The 18,812-nt window shown below is 34.3% G+C and overlaps 1 protein-coding gene across 11 annotated transcripts in view; it reads left to right on the forward strand.

Annotated features, from left to right (window-relative positions):
- GPHN (gephyrin) overlaps positions 1 to 18,812 on the forward strand; it is a 708,676-nt gene that overhangs the window by 145,531 nt on the left and 544,333 nt on the right. For all 11 annotated transcript variants that reach the window (XM_053602269.1, XM_053602258.1, XM_053602260.1 and 8 more), the window contains exon 2: positions 497 to 575. In XM_053602269.1, the coding sequence (XP_053458244.1) occupies positions 497 to 575 (79 nt within the window). The remainder of the gene's footprint in view (positions 1 to 496; positions 576 to 18,812) is intronic.

Consider the following 18,812-nt stretch of genomic DNA (forward strand, 5'->3'; position numbering starts at 1 on the left):
TGCAGTTACATATAAGTTAGATTGTTTTATTCCTCGATGTCTCTTCTGTTCTGTTCAGTTCTTTTCTTTCTTTCTTTTTTTTGATCTGCCTTAGATAAAGTTCGGATGTTTTCTGCTGACCTACCTTCAAGTTCACTAATCTTGTGTTTTGCTAGGGTTAGTCAGTTATAAAACTTACCCACCAACTTAAGTTCATATGTTATATTTTTTAGATCTAGAATTTCTGTTTAATTTTTTAATAGATTTTAATTCGTTGTTGAGATTTCCTTTTTTCTATCTACTTTATGGAAGATCTTTACAGTCTTTCTGTTTTCTCTAAAAAAACAGTTTTAACATTTGCTGCTAAATTTACCAGGCCTAGAAAACAATCCATATGGATATTTGGAAAAGAATTAAAAAACTAATTTTCATTTTCAAAATTTCATTTGGTCATTAGTATCTTAAATGAAATGTAAACAAAATTAATTTTTTTTTCTTTCCCCCTTTTCCTCTTTAGTGAGTGATAGTTGCTTCAGGAATCTTGCAGAAGATCGCAGTGGGATAAATCTCAAAGATCTTGTACAAGATCCTTCTTTGTGAGTATTTGGTCTTCAATATTGAGTATTATTTAAAATTTTATTATTGTTATTACTCTTTTCAAAAGAGTTATACCTGAAAACTAATTTAACGTAAAGGAATATCTTTTCTAATAATTTGTGTTACATATAATAAAGTATAAAGTATGATGGAACGATTTCTTTTTAGAAATAGAATAGATCATAGCAGAAGGATTGATGTCATTGTGAATGATTAACTTTCAATGAGCAGGGCTACTGGCTGATATCTTGACAAAGTGGTATTAGATACTAGGTGGGAGGATGATTAGTAGACAATTTGCCTGTGAAAGCGAGATTGAATTTATTCACATCAATTTGAGTTTTTATAAATATATTGTTTGAAACATTTATAATTATAAATAAAAAATAGTTATTTGTAATATATATTCAAATATATTAAATATACTTCCTAAGTCTTATGTTAGAAAACATAACATATGTTTTAGGCATAGGAAATTTTGGAGACTTTTATAGATCTCAGTTTTCACTTTTTTTTTTTTTGGCTCTTGAGTCAGTCTCAGTGTTCATCATCATATATGCTATTGTAATATCACTTTCTATTTCATGAAATATTTTTTTGTAGTTTATTTACTGTCAAACAATGCATACTGTCATCTATACAATCATACCCTTCCAATAAGATCACGCTGTACTTAAAAAAAAAAAAATCAAAGCTTATTAAGCTTAGGCAGCAGGGAAAAGAAAATTGATTGCTGATAGGCAGTTCGTTTATTGATGTATACAACAAAGGAACTCAGTCCTTTAGAATACATGTAATATAACTCCTCCTACAAATTTCATTTATCATTGAGAATTTTGTGAGGAATAAAATAAAAGATATCTAGAATTTAAAGGTTTTTGATTCTTTAATGATTGAGGAGTCATAAAAAATACTATCACAAAAGAGTGTTGAAAATATATTGAATGTAGAAATTTATAATGTAATGAGTTCAGGATGAGTTTCCAAACCTACTCTCTCCAGGTTTTTTTTTTTTTTTTTCCTCTATCTGTCGTTTCCTCACTCAAAAGGAATGCCAAAGTTCTTTCGCCTTGATTTTTATTTCTATGAAAATTAACAGTTCTCGTCAATATAATTATTCTATGTAGATGTAAATAAACCTAGCAAATGAATATTTAAAAAATATTATTTGCCTGAGGAGTTCCATTTTCCTCATGGATATGTGAGGAAACTATGATTTGTTCAAAAGATTTCACCCATTTGAATGAATAAAATATATTTTTGGTATGATGAGTTTATATATCTATTTAATGCAACAATATAGTGAAAAACATAATAGACTTCAGAGATACAAAAGCTGTGAAGAATTACACTAGAATAATGGATTATAATAAATTGTCACGTTTTGAGAGAATTTGTTATTTCTTTCCAGAATGTAAAATAATAATTCATCATTCAGTGTACCACTAAATTCTACATTTAATCTTAATATTCTAAGAAAAATTTATCTTAAACCACTTCATTGGATAGACAAAATCATTCTCAGAGTACCTGTTAAAAAAAAGTAGGTGTCCTAATTTAGCATCATTTCTTTAGGCTTTAGCCTCTAGGAGGCACTGGTATAGTATATAAGAATGTTCGCATTCATGAGGAAAGACCATGTCCCTGTCTACTTGGATTTGGAAAGGGCTTATTAAAATTCTCAGGATATTTTAATAAAGTCTCCAATTTGTGTTTTAGAGATATATTTTTTATTTGGTAAAGTCTTTTAGAAAGAGAAATTCCCAGTGTGAAATAAATTAATGTATTTCTTTCAGTGTGAAATAAATTAATCAATTAATGATGGGAAATATTTTATTCTGAATTCCTTTCTGATTATAATATCCATTAACTATATACCTGTAGGAGAGAATTGCTTTGTTTTTAAAGCTAGGTGCCTCTTTGATGTCTCAGACTCTTAACATAAATTTGTATTACTTTTCATTGATACGTATACACTATAAGGAACTGAATTGTTTATTTGGCAACACTGAATAGGAAATATGTTAGAAATCTCTTTTTATAAAATTTCCCTCCTTAAAAAAAGTCATCGTCATTTTACGAGCACTTCAAACTAGTGTAGTTGTTATTAAAATTGTATATATCTGTGTATACATGTTATTTTTACAGATGTCTCAAATGAGAAATGTTATTAGAACAAGATGTGTATTGAATGAATGCTTTGTATGTTAAGCATACTTTAGCTGCTGGTACTAAACACTTGACAGTAAATGTTATTTCAACCACTAGTACTGTTAGAAAAGAACCCTAAAGAAGAAGAAAAAGTAGGCTGAAGAAAACTCAGGCTTATCTGGATATTGACAGTTGGAGAAATGAATTGGAAGTCTTGATAAGGATAAGTCAGATAAGGAATTTTTGTATACAAAATTTAGAAATAAAACTGAATCAAATCTATATAGAAAATGATCTTTAACCCAAGCAGTCCACCGTTGATGACAGGCTCACTGCCTCAGAGATATCAAAAAAGCAGAACCTATCCTAACTAATTCATATTCTAAATTTGTGTCAAGCTAATGAAATAGAATGTTAGGTATTTTGTAATTTACCTAAACTGTGTAGTACATACTCCAATATTTTACTGCCAAAACATTTACTGGGGTTGCATGAACTCAGTGAGCTATTATGTAAACATGATGGAGGAGTGATGCCTTGGGAGAAAAAAAATGTGAGAAAGTTGTGAATCTCTAAGCAAGTTCTTAATAATATTAAGCAAATTATTAAGATAATAATAATCTCTAAGCAAGTTCTTAATAACTTTAATCTGTTTTAATAATAGAAGCGAAATGTGACTTGTTGCAAGATTAAAGTTAAAGGGATTCATGAGTTCTTTTCTTGGGGTAGTACTCTGAGTTTATTTGTTTCTGTCACAGTCCCCTAGGTGTTAAGTGTAAGACCAAGTGAAGGAACTTGACATTCACTTTTTGTTGATTTAATGTACCTAACCCTTTGTTTGAATTTGTAACTTGCTTGCATGTGTGCTAAATTTTGAAATAAACAACTGTTTATTTTTTATTGTAATAATTTTTTTCTTTATGTGGAGAAATGCATAGGGTTTTACTTACAAAAATTGTGTTATGCATCTTCTAGAGATGAGTATTACTTATGAAGTAGGCATTGTATATAAAGTAATTTAGCTTATATTCAGTTATGTTCCTTATAGAGGTAATTTTTAAAAATACTTTTAAATCTCGGTTGACTACATACTAAAGATAAGAGATAAAATTTATTCCCATATAATGTTCACAAGTCAGTAGCCTTCATATATGCCAATAATAGCCAAGATGAGAGGCTAATTAAGGACACAATTCCCTTCACCATGGCTTCAATGAAAATGAAATACCTAGGAATATACCGAACAAAAGAGGTGAAGGATCTCTATAAAGAAAATTATGAAACCCTAAGAAAGGAAATAGCAGAGGATATTAACAAATGGAGGGCAGCGCCTGTGGCTCAAGGAGTAGGGCGCTGGTCCCATATGCCGGAGGTGGCGGGTTCAAACCCACCCCTGGCCAAAAACCACAAAAAAAAAAAAAAAAAAAAACAAATGGAAGAACATACTATGCCCATGGCTGGGAAGAATCAACATTATTAAAATGTCTATACTTCCCAAAGCAATCTACCTATTTGATGCCATCCCTATCAAAATACCAACATCATACCTTCAAGACTTGGAAAAAATGACTCTGCATTTTGTATGTAACCAGAAAAAAACCCCGTATAGCTAAGGCAGTTCTTAGTAACAAAAACAAAGCCAGGGGCATCAGCATATCAGATTTTAGGCTGTACTACAAAGCCATAGTGGTCAAGGCACAAAAACAGAGACATAGACATTTGGAATTGAATAGAAAACCAGGAGATGAAACTAACATCTTACAACCACCTAATCTTCGATAAACCAAACAAGAACATACACTGGGGGAAAGACTCCCTATTCAATAAGTGGTGTTGGGAGAACTGGATGTCTACATGTAAAAGACTGAAACTGGACCCACACCTTCTCCACTCACCACAATTGATCCAAGATGGATAAAGGACTTAAATTTAAGGCATGAAACAATAAAAATCCTCAAAGAAAGCATAGGAAAAACACTGGAAGATACCGGACTGGGGAGAGACTTCATGAAGAAGACTGCCATGGCAATTCCAACAACAAAAATAAACAAATGGGACTTAATTAGACTGAAAAGCTTTGGTACAGCTAAGGAGACAATAACCAAAGCAAATAGACAACCTACACAATGGGAAAGGATATTTGCATATTTTGAATCAGACAAAAACTGTATAACGAGTATCTATAGAGAACTCAAATTAATCCACATGAAAAAAGCCAACAATCCCATATATCAATGGGCAAGAGACATGAATAGAACCTTTTCTAAAGACAGACCAATGGCTAACAAGTATATGAAAAAATACTCATCATCCCTAATTATTAGCAAATCAAAACCACCCTGAGATACCATCTAACCCCAGCGAGAATGGCCCACATCACAAAAATCTCAGCAGCAGATGCTGGCATGGATGTGGAGAGAAGGGAACACTTTTACACTGCTGATGGGACTGCAAACTAGTACAACCTTTTTGGAAGGATGTATGGAGAACCCTCAAGGAACTCAACTCCACCCTCCCATTTGATCCTGCAATCTCATTATTGGGCATCTACCCAGAAGGAAAAAAATCCTTTTATCATAAGGACACTTGCACTCGACTGTTTATAGCAGCTTAATTTACAATTGCCAAAATGTGGAAACAGCTTAAATGCCCCAACCCAGGAATGGATTAACAAGCTGTGGTATATGTACACCATGGAATACTATTCACCTATTAAAAAAATGGAGACTTTACAGCCTTTGTATTAAGTTGGATGGAAGTGGAAGACATTATTCTTAGTAAAGCATCACAAGAATGCAGAAGCATGAATCCTGTGTACTCAATTTTGATATGAGGACAATTAATGACATGGTTGTGGGAAGGGGAAGGGGAGAGCAGAGATAGGAAGAAGGAAGGGGGAGGAAGAAAGGAAGAGGTGAGAGAGGGAAGGAGGAGGGATGGGGTCTTGGTGTGTGACACACTTTTTGGGGGCAAGACACAAGTGTAAGAGGGACTTTCCCTAACAAATGCAATCAGTGTAACCTGGTTTCTTGTACCCTGAATGAATCACCAACAATAAACAAAAAAAATTATTCCCATATTTATGCTTTAGGTTTCTTATTGGTTATTTATAAACTAGCATTAATAATTATTCGAACTCAGACTCATTATAGATATTATTAACAGCTGTTGAACCAAAAGAGCAAGAAAATGTAAGAATGACAAGAAATAGAAAAATCTGTACTATTATTCATGGCACTAATGCTGATTGTATATGGGCAGGGGCATGTCTCATATATTTATTTATTTATTTATTTATTCATTTTAAAGACAGTCTCTCCCTCTGTGATCCAGCTGCAATGCAGTGGCTCGATCACAGTTCACTGTAATCTTGACCTCCTGGGCTCAAGTGATTTTTCACCTTTTATTTAATTTGCAAAACCCCTTAAAAATTTAGGATCATATTAGAGGTCCAGATTAAGAATTGTTTAATTTATGGAAGAATTGGCCATCTCTGAATGCTGGATATATAATTCAGAATGTAGAATATTAGTAATATAGTCAATAGGGAAAAATTTTCATTACATGTACAAACAAATTTTTGTTTAATTCAGTCATCTATCAGTGGACATCTGAGTTGCTTACTCCTTTTGCCTATTGTGAATAATGCTCCTATGAACATTTCAGTTGTTTTGAATATGTACCCAGAAGTGGAAATGTTGGATCATATAAGAATTGTATTTTTAATGTTTTTGAAGGACTACCATATTGTTTTTCACAACAGCTGCATGTTTTAGAGTTCCACTAGCAATGGGGTCCATTTCTCCATATCCTCACCAACACTTAAAATGTTTTTTTGATCATAGCCATCCTAATGGGTCTGAGGTCATGATATTTTAATTTGAAGTTTACTTCTTCACATTTTGTCTTTCATAATGATTTTCAGTCAGTTCATTCAAAGAGTAAGAAAAGGTTTTCTATGTTTGATTATTATGATACTGTGGTATATTAAAAAGTAAACTGTATGAAACTATTTTTTAGTAAAGTAGAAATTCTTTACACTGTTGATTACAAATATTATAAAGCACAGTTAAGTTCATAGTAATTTTATAAATGTAGCATTTTCATTAATTCATCTTTCCTATTTTGTATTTTTGACTTGTTTTATATTACTATTGCTGTTATTATTATTCATCTGTAAAGAATCGCTTTTGGGGAAAACTATATTTTCTTAGTTGTTAGATACTACCTTGGAAATGTAGCATACTAATTATACATAAACACTACTTGCTAGTTGAAGAATATTTTATTACAGATCATTTGTACTTGATAATGGCATTTTATGTTTTAAGAAAAAGTTAAAATTGGACGAAACAGTTGTGTCTAATTGTAATTGTTATTTACCTTTATATACTTCTTTACACATTTCACCACCTTTGCTAGAAACTTTATTCTTTTGGTGGCTCTGAAAGATATAGCCTCATTCCCCTGAGTATACTTCTCTTCACACTACCAGTCTATCTGATTAAATGATATTTTGGTCTCTTGGATCATGCCATTAAATATGAAGAAAAGGCAGGATTGCTGTCTGGAAAGCAGCCTCTAAATATAGCCTGTACTTATCTGCTGGTGTTAAGACAGGTTGCCATGGTGAATTGAAATTCTTAAAAATGCCAATCAGCAAAGGATAAACAGTGGTTTCTGGGGTAATTATTTTCTGGAGAGCTGTACATTTTCAAACTGAATTTTCAGTTAGATGAATTTATTGTTTTTGATGAACTATTTATAAAATTAGTTTTAGAGTATCTCTTTAGACTTTAGTATTTTTTAAACAAAATAGACGAGTTTTTCTTTTGTTACCCATTGTCTCCCTATAGATAAACTTAATTTTGCTATAGAAATGCATTTTTCCAATGGCAGCATTTTATATATTATTGATTTTTCATTTTGGTCTGCTGTGAATATTTCTGTTAAATCTAAGCCAGTAACCAAAATGGTCTTGTTCATAATAATATCTTGAAGTACAAGTTTTTATCATTTTAGTCAGGTTCTTTCTTGGTACTTGATGGATTAGGTATTGCTACGAAGTATATATTGGGACTATCAGCTTAATCTACAAGTTCTAACGATTAAGTCCATGAAGTTGCCACCTTGTACTTATGTTGGCAGCTCTGTACAAACAACTAGGTAAGGTTTCATAACCTTGGTAAATCACTGCCTCATACTGTGTTTGTGTCACTACATGGTGGTGTCTTGCTGAGTGTCATTCATTATTGTTGTTATGTATTTTTCTTTGCAATAGTAAGAATGTTGGATGTTGAATTAAAACAAAGATAAACATTCACTTTCTTGTTAAACTTGGAAAGAATGATAAACATTAAATTTAATATCAAACGATGGTAAACATTGAATTTCTTGTTAAACTTGGAAAGAGTGGAAGTAAAATTAGGGACATGTTAGTCCATGTTTATGGGGATAATGCCATAAAGAAAATGACAATGTACAAATGAATTAAATGTTTCTCTGTGGGAAGAGAAAGCATACCTGATGAAGAGAGGTTACAACAGCCAGGAAGAGCAGAACTGATAGAAACATTGCAAAAATTTTCCAAATTTTGGGTCAGAATTGTTTGCTGACTGTGAGAAGCATAGCAGACCATGTAAACATCTACAAAGAAACAGTTAAGAAAATGAGAACGGTGTGTGCAAAAATGGTCTTAACGGAGTTCACCAATAAATAAAAGCAAAGGAGAGTTGAAGCTTGCCAAGATGAAGCAAGATGATGTTTTGAACTGTGTTATCACTGGTGATGAAACATGGATGTGTTAATATGACCCTGAAACAAAATGTCAAAGTGCATAGTAGAAGTCAGCCAATTCTTCACAATTAAAACAGTTCTGTCAGTCTAAGTCAGGCGTCCTCAAACTTATTAAACAGGGGGCCAATTCACTGTCCTCAGACTGTTGGAGGGCCGGACTATAGTTTAAAAAAAAACAAAAAACAAAACTATGACCAAATTCCTATGCAGACTGCACATACCTTATTTTGAAGTAAAAAAAAACAAAACGGGAACAAATATAATAACACCACTTCATGTGGCCCAAGGGCCGCAGTTTGAGGACCCCTGGTCTAAGTCAAAAGTCAAAACGATGTTGCTAACCTTTTTTGATATCAGAGGGATTGTTCATTATGAATTTGTACCAGCTGGGTAGTTAACCAAGTTTACCATTTGGAAGTCTGAAAAACCTGTATGAAAATGTTAGACAAAAATGTCTATAACTTTTCGCCAATAACTCATGGTTTTTATATCGTGGCAGTGTACCAGATCACATGGCATTGGCTATTGGAATTTGTAGCCAGTAAACAATAACTATACTAGAACGCCATCCCTACTAACCTAACTTTTTTCTTTACCTGAAGATAAAGGAAATATTGAAAAGAATACATTTTGGCTGGGCATGGTGGCTCATGCCTGTAATCCTAGCACCCTTGGAGGCTGAGGCAGGAGGATAACTTAAGCTCAAGAATTTGAGACCGGCTTGAGAACAAGGGAGACCTCATTTCTATTAAAAATTAGTGAGGACTTGTGGTAGGCACGTGTAGTCCCAACTGCTTGGGAGGCTGAGTCAGGAGGATCACTTGAACCCAGGAGTTTGAGGTTGCTGTGAGCTAGGTTTTTGCTTTGGCACTCTAGCCTGGGGCAACAGAATGAGACTCTGTCTCCAAAAAAAAAAAAATTTTTTTTTTTTTATGACATTCAGACAAGAGTAAATGATGGCAGCTCTGATGGCCATTCAGGAAAAAGACTTCCAAAACCACTTTGAAAGTGGACTAGGCTCTGGCATTGGTGTATAGTTTACTAAGGGAGCTCTTGGAAGGTGACTATAGTTATATTCACCCGTAAGGTATATAGCACTTTTTCTAGGTTGAGTTTGCAAACTTAAATCGGGCCCAAAGGCTGGTGCTGTGTTATTATGGTAGTTCTATATCAGAACTGCAAACCCAAAGACTTTGCTTTTAGAAGACATTCCTTTTCATCTTTTCCTGAGAATATATGTTAATTTTTTTTTTTTTGGTAGAGAGACAGTCTCACTTTATTGCCTTCGATAGAGTGCCATGGTGTCACACAGCTCACAGCAACCTCCAACTCCTGAGCTTAGGTGATTCTCTTGCCTCAGCCTCCCGAGTGGCTGGGACTACAGACACCTGCCACAATGCCCGGCTATTTTTTTTTTTTGTTGTTGTTGTTATTACAATTTGTCTGTGCCTGGGTTTGAACCCGCCACTGTTGGTATATGGGGCCAGCACCGTACCCACTGAAACACAGGCACCACCCTTTTTTTTTTTTTTTTTGAGACAGAGTCTCACTCTGAGATTCCCTGAGTAGAGTGCTGTGGTGTCATAGCTCAGAGCAACCTCAAACTACTGGGCTCAAAGGATCCTCTTGCCTAAGCCTCCCAAGTATCTGGTACTATATGTACCCACCATGATGCCCAGATAGTTTTTATATTTCTAGTAGAGACATGGGCTTGCTCTTGCTCAGGCTGGTCTGGAACTCCTGAGCTCAAGCTATCTACCCGTGTGGGCTTTCCAAAGTGCTAGGATTATAGGTGTGAGCCACAGTGCCTGGCCTATATACATTAAATTTTTTAATGGGTTCATTTATTTTAGTATTTAATTTAAAAGCATTAATAGGTGCTTAAATTCTTTAGTAATCAGGTTTAATAGACATGGTTCCTGTAATTAAAGAACATATAAAAAATGAAGACTACACATATCTAAGGATTTTGCTTATAGCATATAGAAAATGGGGAAGAAGATGATTCTTAAAGAAATGATAAGAACTAGGAGATGTGCCCTGTATTGATTCTCAGTCGTTAATGTAAAGAAAAACTTATGCATTGACAAGAATTGTTATTCTACTGTCCTTACGTATATTTCAATTTATATTAGTAGTAATGTCTATAATAATTTTAAAAAGTATATAGTTGAATTAATATTATTCCCTATTTGTCATTATTATTAACTATTTGTATAATAATACACATATGCAAACATGTGAAGTGATTCAGATGGATTTATTACTTTAATTACAAATTGCTAAGTATCAGTTGGAATAGCAACATGCTATTTCTGTTTTTTTTTTCCTACTTTTTTGTTAAAGGTAAATTTCAGCACTATAAACCACATAAGAAAAAGGAAACAAACATTTTCATTCACCATTCCATTTAATACCTTTACTGAGGAATATTTTTATAAAGACATATGAAAGTTTAATGGTAAGGCCGGGTGCAGTGGCTCATGCCTATAATCGTAGCATTCTGGGAGGCCAAGGAGGATCAGGAGTTCGAGACCAGCCTGAGCAAGAGTGAGACCTCATCTCTAAAAATAGCCAGGCATTGTAGTGGGTGCCTGTAGTCCCATCTACTTGAGAGGCTGAGGCAGGAGAATGCTTAAGCCCAAGAGTTTGAGGCTTCTATGAGCTATGACTCCAGGGCACTCAACTGAGGGCCACAAGGTGAGACTGTCTCCAAAAAGATCTCAAACTGAATGAAAAAAAGCAGTGATTATATACCAACACTCAGATGACAAAGATGCTAGAATTATCTGATAAATATCTTTGAAGCAGCCATCATAAAAAACAAAAAAAAAAACAAAAATCCTTCAAAAATTATGAAAATTCTTTAAAAAATGAAACAGTGTTTCAGCAAAGAAATAGAATATATGAAGGATATACAAATAGTAATTTTAGAACTAAGAAGTACAGTAACTGAAAGAAGAAAACCAAATTGGATGTGGTCAGTAGCAGAGTACAGAGGACAAAGGAAAAGATCAGTGATTTGGAAATTAGAAAACCAGAAATTACCAGTCTGAACAAACAGAGAGGAAATAGACTGAAAGGGAAAAAGAAATCCCACAGAAAGAGACTGAAAAAAATCTCTGAAACAAAACATAGCCTCACGGACCTAAGTGATTATAACAAAAAATTTAATATTCATATTGTTGGAATACCAGAAAAGAGAAAGATGAAAATAAAAAAAAATAGGGTAAAAATTTCCCAAATCATGAAAATGACATAAACCTACAGATTTAAAATACTGTGGGGATAGGATAGAAGTGGATGGAAACCTAAGGAATTTTTAAGGTGATGGAAATATTTTTTATCTTGCCTTTCTCAGTGTACTTTGATTGTAGTATTATATTGTTGTATAAGATGTTAGAATTGTGAGAACCTGGATAAAGGTTACATAGGGCATTTCTTTTCTTTTCTTTTTTTTTTTTTTTTTTTGCAGTTTTTTGGCTGGGGCCGGGCTTGAACCTGCCACACCCAGTCTATGGGGCTGGAGCCCTACGCCTTGAGCCACAGGTGCCACCCAAGGGGAGGACCTGCTGCCTCCACCCTGGAGGTGTTTGTGCAGTGGCAGCCGGGAGTGGAAACAGCGGGCTGCAGGGTAGGCGGGCTGTGGGAGGAGGGGACTCCCCCCCTGCAGGAGACCCCCGCAGGAGGCTCCAGTAGCCAGAGGGACCAGACAACTTCTGGGAAGACACCCAGAAGGGTCTGGGTCTCCCTCCCCTTGCACTTGCAGCTCGGCAGGAAACCCCCATTTACCAGGCCTGCTCAATTTCATGTAGGTTTCCTAGGCCTGGGAACTAAAGAGATTATATCCATTTGTTTGCTACAGAGTCCACACTAAATTTAACTACAGTGGACCCATGCATGCTAACTATTAACTACAAAATCCCAACTAGATGTAACTACCGTGGACCCATACATGCAAAATATAACTACAGAGTACCCATGCAAAAATACACACACACACACACACACACACACACACACCCACCCACCCACCCTTGGACAAAGAGCCCAGAGAGAGACCTTTTTCCCAGACTTGGTTGGTTCTTTCTGCCAGGAGCTTTGGTGTTTCTATATTCTTTTCTGTAAAATAAATCCTGTCTTACCACTGATCTATGGTCCGTGGATTCATTCTTTGAATCACCGAGACCAAGAACCTACTGAAGACGAAATTCGGTATCATCAGCTTGAAGAAATAATAAATGTTTAAAGCGGTATATATGTTAATTACTGATTTCATGTTTATACAATATATACATGCATTAAAATATCACACTATACTCCATAAAAATGTATAATTATGTGTAAATTATAAATTTAAAAAACAGACATAATGTAGTCATAAAAAAGTAATAAATCTGTTATATACTGATTTGGAAAGATCCTTAAAATGTGTTAAATAACAAAAAAATGGTTAAATAACAGGTGAAAATGCGGAACAATAAACTTTTTATACAGTATGTGTTTATTCAAATACATAGTGTGTATATATATATATGCACATACATGCAAGTGTAATATATGTATTTTCACATACTTAAGTATGTATCTACACATTCATATTTGTGTGTAGATGTGTTACGTGGGGACAAGTAACTGCTGTAACAGAGGCTGTTCCTACGGAGGAAAATTGGGAGGGTTTGGGAGGGTGGGTATTGGGTTTTCTTTCATTGTACTTTTTGATAGCTTCATGAGCCACACTATCAGGGGTCCTCAAACTGCGGCCCGTGGGCCACATTAAGCCGCATGATTGTATTTGTTCCCGTTTCACTTTTTTACTTCAAAATAAGATATGTGCAGTGTGCACAGGAATTTGTTCATAGTTTTTTTTTAAAAAAAACTATAGTCCGGCCCTCCAACGGTCTGAGGGATGGTGAACTGTCCCCATGTTTTAGTTTGAGGACGCCTGCTTTAAACAGTTCTGAATTAACTAAAATAAAAATATTAGAGTAATAAAGATCATTAATTGGACATCTGTTCTATTCTAGGACAAATAATTAAATGCAAGGACAGTAGCAGAAGGGCTAATTTAGAAAAATAAGTAGAAAGTTTCAGAGCAACAAGAATTCATGAAAGTTGTTCCAGGCCAATAATTAAGTCCAAAACAGAAATTTAAGACAGAGTATAAGGAGAAATAAATTCAAAGTAGCAAAATATCCAAAACACGTACATGTATTTTTGTTATACTTTCTTCCTAAATCTAAATCACAAATCTACTTCTTTCATTGAATTTCACCTGTAACATTATTTTGCTTAGTTCAGTCTGAAAATTCTAGTATTTGTGACAAAAATAAAATAAACTATTTATTAGATTTCTAGTAAATGTCTCACTCTTTAAGCTTATAGTCCCATCTCACCTCCTTCCCTAAAGAATAGAATTTTGTGCCATTTTCCATTTAATTATCAAAAATCTTTCTTTGAATATCCTATATAGAAATGGAAAATATTTAACATGGTATCCTTACAAAATTTTCTACAAGTACATTTTCTACATGTATATAATGTTCCACTGCCTACAACTACAGTCTTTTTTTTTTCAAAAAGTTTGTATATATAATCTTTCTCATTTTATAGGTCCTTTAAATCAAGACTAAGTTTGAAACAATAGCACTTGCCCTCATATAACCACAAAAGTCTTTATGAACTTGCTTCACCCAATTTTAAACATCCTTCCATGGCTCCATTATTATATAATTTCATATTTAAGTTTTTATTAAGTTCGTTTCTGTAAAGGGCCAAATTGTAGAAACAAATCATGGCAAATATTGCCATAGTGTACTTCTGACTGGTGCAAATGTCTCATTACCTCCTGTTATCTCAGCAGGAGATTTCCCTCCTACAAATTCATCATTTATGCAAATATTATAAAATGGAGACTAGTGAGAGGTGAGGTTAAACAGCCAGGAAGGGGTCAGATCAATACTGGTCTTCGATGCTCTATTAAAAAGGTGGATTTGGTTTGAAGCCCATTAATAAACGGTGGAGTAACATAATCAGAATTCCATTATCTAAAAATTAACAAGGTGATAAAGTTAGGTTATATTTGAAATTAACTGAAGAAGAAAATAAAGGAAACCTAAAGAAACCACTGAACTTTATTATATAGCTCCAAAACAAGATGATAAAAATAATCCTATAAAAAATTAAGTCAGAATAATGATTATTTATATTATTTGTTTTCTAATAGATACATCAGTCAGTTATAGCAGTTTATTATTTAGTAAGAAACCCCTGACATCCAAAAAACAATCATACTTCAATCACACTTTGTTTTTTAAATAATGGATGCCTAAGCTTATTTTGAGATAATTCGTTAAGAAAAATTAATAGGAAAACACTATACTAAGAGTAACATAACTAAAAAGAGTAACAAATAACTTTCAGGGAAAAACACACACACACACACACAATCACTTTACTGGGAAAAATGAAGTTCTGTATTTAGTCTTTGATAGTTCCTCAGATTTTTTTTTTTTTTTTTTTTTTGCAGTTTTTGGGTTGGGCTGGGTTTGAACCACCACCTCTGGTATATGGGGTGGGCGCCCTACCCCTTTGAGCCACAGGCACCGCCCATTCCTCAGATATTTTTAAAAACACATGCTTTTATTCAATCTTCTCCAAGTCATGTATCTTTAGCTTTATCAACTAATCTATTACATGACTTTTATAATCTTCACAATTCTCTTGTTTCACAACAAAAATTCCCATTTTATCCTATTCATACTCTTTTTTTTTTTTTTTTTTTTTTTTTTGATGCAAACAGCAAGAGGATTTTATTCCAGCATGCTGGGGCTTGACTCACAACTCTTTTAGGAGCCGAGGAGTCAAGCCCCTATTCATACTCTTTTTTTTTTTTTTTTTTTTTTTTTTTTGTAGAGACAGAGTCTCACCTTACCGCCTTCAGTAGAGTGCCATGATGTACACAGAACTCACAGCAACCTCTAGCTCTTGGGCTTCCGCGATTCTCCTGCCTCAGCCTCCCAAGCAGCTGGGATTACAGGCGCCCGCCACAATGCCCGGCTATTTTTTGGTTGCAGTTGAGCCGGGGCTGGGTTTGAACCCGCCACCCTCGGTATATGGGGCTGGCGCCTTACTCACTGAGCCACAGGCACCACCCCCCTATTCATACTCTTAAAACGTGGCCAAGCTAACTATAACACTTTAAATGTAGTCTGCTGAATGTACATAACTGTACACTTAATAGGTAATGTGGATAATATAATTCTACTTATTAGGAGTATAAGATTGTTATTTTTTACAGCTTGTTTATTTTTAGTTGCATTATTGTTGGTTTACATTGTAATTATGCTTACCTAAAACCTACAGACTTTCATACAACATCCTCTAAGCTAGTACATCCATCTTATATTTACAATACACATTTTTATGTATTTATGATATTGATTTTTCTTCTGTATCCAGCCTATAGAAGTCATTAATAGACTAAAAATGTTTTAAAAATCATTTATTCTCTCCAAAACAAATAATGTAAACATTTAATGAGTCAGCTTTACAAATCTCATAAGTGACTAAATATTGAAAAAGACACAACAAGAACAGAACTCTTTAATATCACAGATTTTCTTCTAGGTTGTCACAAAGTTATTAACTTCTTAAAACAACTTGGCATAAGGGAAAAATTATGGAATTGTCAAAATCAAGATTCAATATATTTTTACCACTTCCTAATTAAATCTTCTAGCAATTCTATCATCACTTACATTTTGCCATTATTTTAAAGTATTTTCTTTTAACTGTGAAATAAGTGGAATATTATCATTAATGTTCGTTTAATAATTGAGGAAACTAAGACTCTGAGAGGTTAATTTATTAAGTTACATGCCACACTGCTAGTAACTGGAACATACTAAACTTACTGTTAGAAGTTTAAATCATAGCCCAGTACTTTCCTGTATTCTTGGGGAACAAATACGATCACACCGTTTCATGAAGCCCGCGGGCCTCAGTTTGAGGACCCTGAGAGTGTGCTCATGAAGCTATCAAAGAGTACAATGAAAGAAAACCCAATAATCCACCCTCCCCAACCTTCCCAGTTTTTCTCCGCAGGAACAGCCTCTGTTAACAGCAGTTACTTGTCCCCACATAACGCATCTACACACAAATATGAATGTGTAGATACATACATACGTATGTGAAAATACATATATTACACTTGCATGTATGTGCATATATATACATACACTATGTATTTCAGTAGTGCTTGGCTGAGCTGGCTGGGGTGACACCTGTGCTGTACCACTAATAACATTAAAAATCCTATCTGCTGCCGGTCTTGAAATATGCATTATATTTCTGTGTAGCAGACTGCCAGAATTTATTTTCTATCTACTGTAACTTTGCATCACATTTCCCCTGCATACTCCCCAGCCTCAAAAATAGTGTTTATAAAAATAAAAATAAACACTATTTTTATTACTTCTATGACATCAGCTTTTTTAGATTCCACATAAAGCATGCAGTTTTTGTCTTTCTCTGCATGCCTGATTTCATTGAAAGTAGTTACTTACAGTGTCACCTGTGTTGCTGCAAATGATAGGATTTTACTCTGTTTTATGGCCAAACAACATTTGTGTGTGTGTGTGTATAACTACATTTTCTTATATGTACATAGGCACTTAGGATGATTCTGTATCTTGGATATTGTGAATAGCACTGCAGTAAACATGGAGGTGGAAAATCACTCTTGGACAGTGATTTTCTCCCCTTTGGCCCTACTCAGGAATGGAATGACTACATATTGTAGTTCTATTAATTTCTGAAGGAAATTCCATGCTGCTTTCCATAATGGCTATACTCATTTGCATTCCCAGTAACAATATATAAAAGCCCCCCTTTCTCCACATCCTTTCCAGCATTTATTTATTTTGTTTTTTGAATAATAGCCATTCTAACTGAAATTGGGTAATCTCATCATTTTGATTTGCTTTTCACTGATGATTGGTGATGTTAGTAATTTTGTTCTTGTATCTGTTGGTCATTTATAGGTCTTCATTAGAGAAATATTCAGAACCTTGGTGCATTTTTAGTCAGATTATTTCTTTTTTACTTTTGAGTTCTTTATATTTTTATTTGATGTAATTTTTAGTTTGATGTAATCCCATTTGTCTAATTTTGTTTTAGTTACCTGATGCTTTTGAGATTGCACAGATCTAATGTTTTCTTTTAGTAGATTTTATTTTGGGTTCTTACATTTTTACACACCTTCAGAGTCGATTTCTGTATACAGTGAAAGATAGGGATTGAATTTCATTCTCCACATGGTTAGCCAGTTTCTTTTTGTGTGTGTGTGTGTGTGTGTGTGTGTGTGTGTGTGTGTGTGTGTGGTTTTTGGCTGGGGCTGGGTTTGAACCCACCACTTCCGTTATATGGGGCTGGTGCCCTAGTCCATTGAGCCACAGGCACTGCCCTGGTTATCCAGTTTTCATAGTGCCATTTATTAAAGGGTCTCTCCTTTCTCCAATGTGTGTTATTGGCACCTTTGTTGAAATTAATTCTGTAAACATACGGATTTATTTCTGCACTATCTTTCTGTTGCATTGGTCTGTGTGCCTGTTTTTATGCCAGTACCATGCTCTTTTGATTTCTGTAGCTTTGTATTAGATTTTCTTTTTTCTTTCCTTTCCTTTCTTTTCTTTTCTTTCTTTCTTTTTTTTTTTTTTTTTTTTTTTTTTTTTTGAGAGAGTCTCATTCTGTTGCCGTAGGTAGAGTGTAGTGGTATCATAGCTCCCAGTAACCTCAAACTGTTGGGTTCAAGCAATCCACTTGTCTCAGCCTCCCAGGTAGCTGGGACTACAGACACCTGCCACAATACCCAGCTAGTTTTTCTGTTTTCATTAGAGAGGGAGGATCTTGCTTTTGCTTAGACTGCCCTTGAACTCCTGAGCTCAAGCTGTCCATATGCCTCAGTCTGGGAAAGTGCTAGGATTATAGGTGTGAGCCACCATGCCCAGCATAGTCAGATCAGGTAGTGTGATGCCTCCAGTTATATTCTTTTTACTCAAGATTGCAATGACTATCTAGGATCTTTTGCTTTTCTGCCTGAATCTTAATATAGTGTTTTTAATTTTGGTGATAAATGCTGTTGGTATTTTGATAGGGATTACATTAAATCTGTAGATTGTTTTGGGTAATATGGACACTTTAACATTATTTATTCTTCCAGTCCATGAACATGGATTATCTTTCCATTTCTTTGTGTCATCTTCAGTTTTTTGGGCAGTGTTTTATAT

This window comes from Nycticebus coucang, chromosome 9 (genome assembly GCF_027406575.1).
Source record: "Nycticebus coucang isolate mNycCou1 chromosome 9, mNycCou1.pri, whole genome shotgun sequence".
NCBI classification, from domain to species: Eukaryota; Metazoa; Chordata; class Mammalia; order Primates; family Lorisidae; genus Nycticebus; species Nycticebus coucang.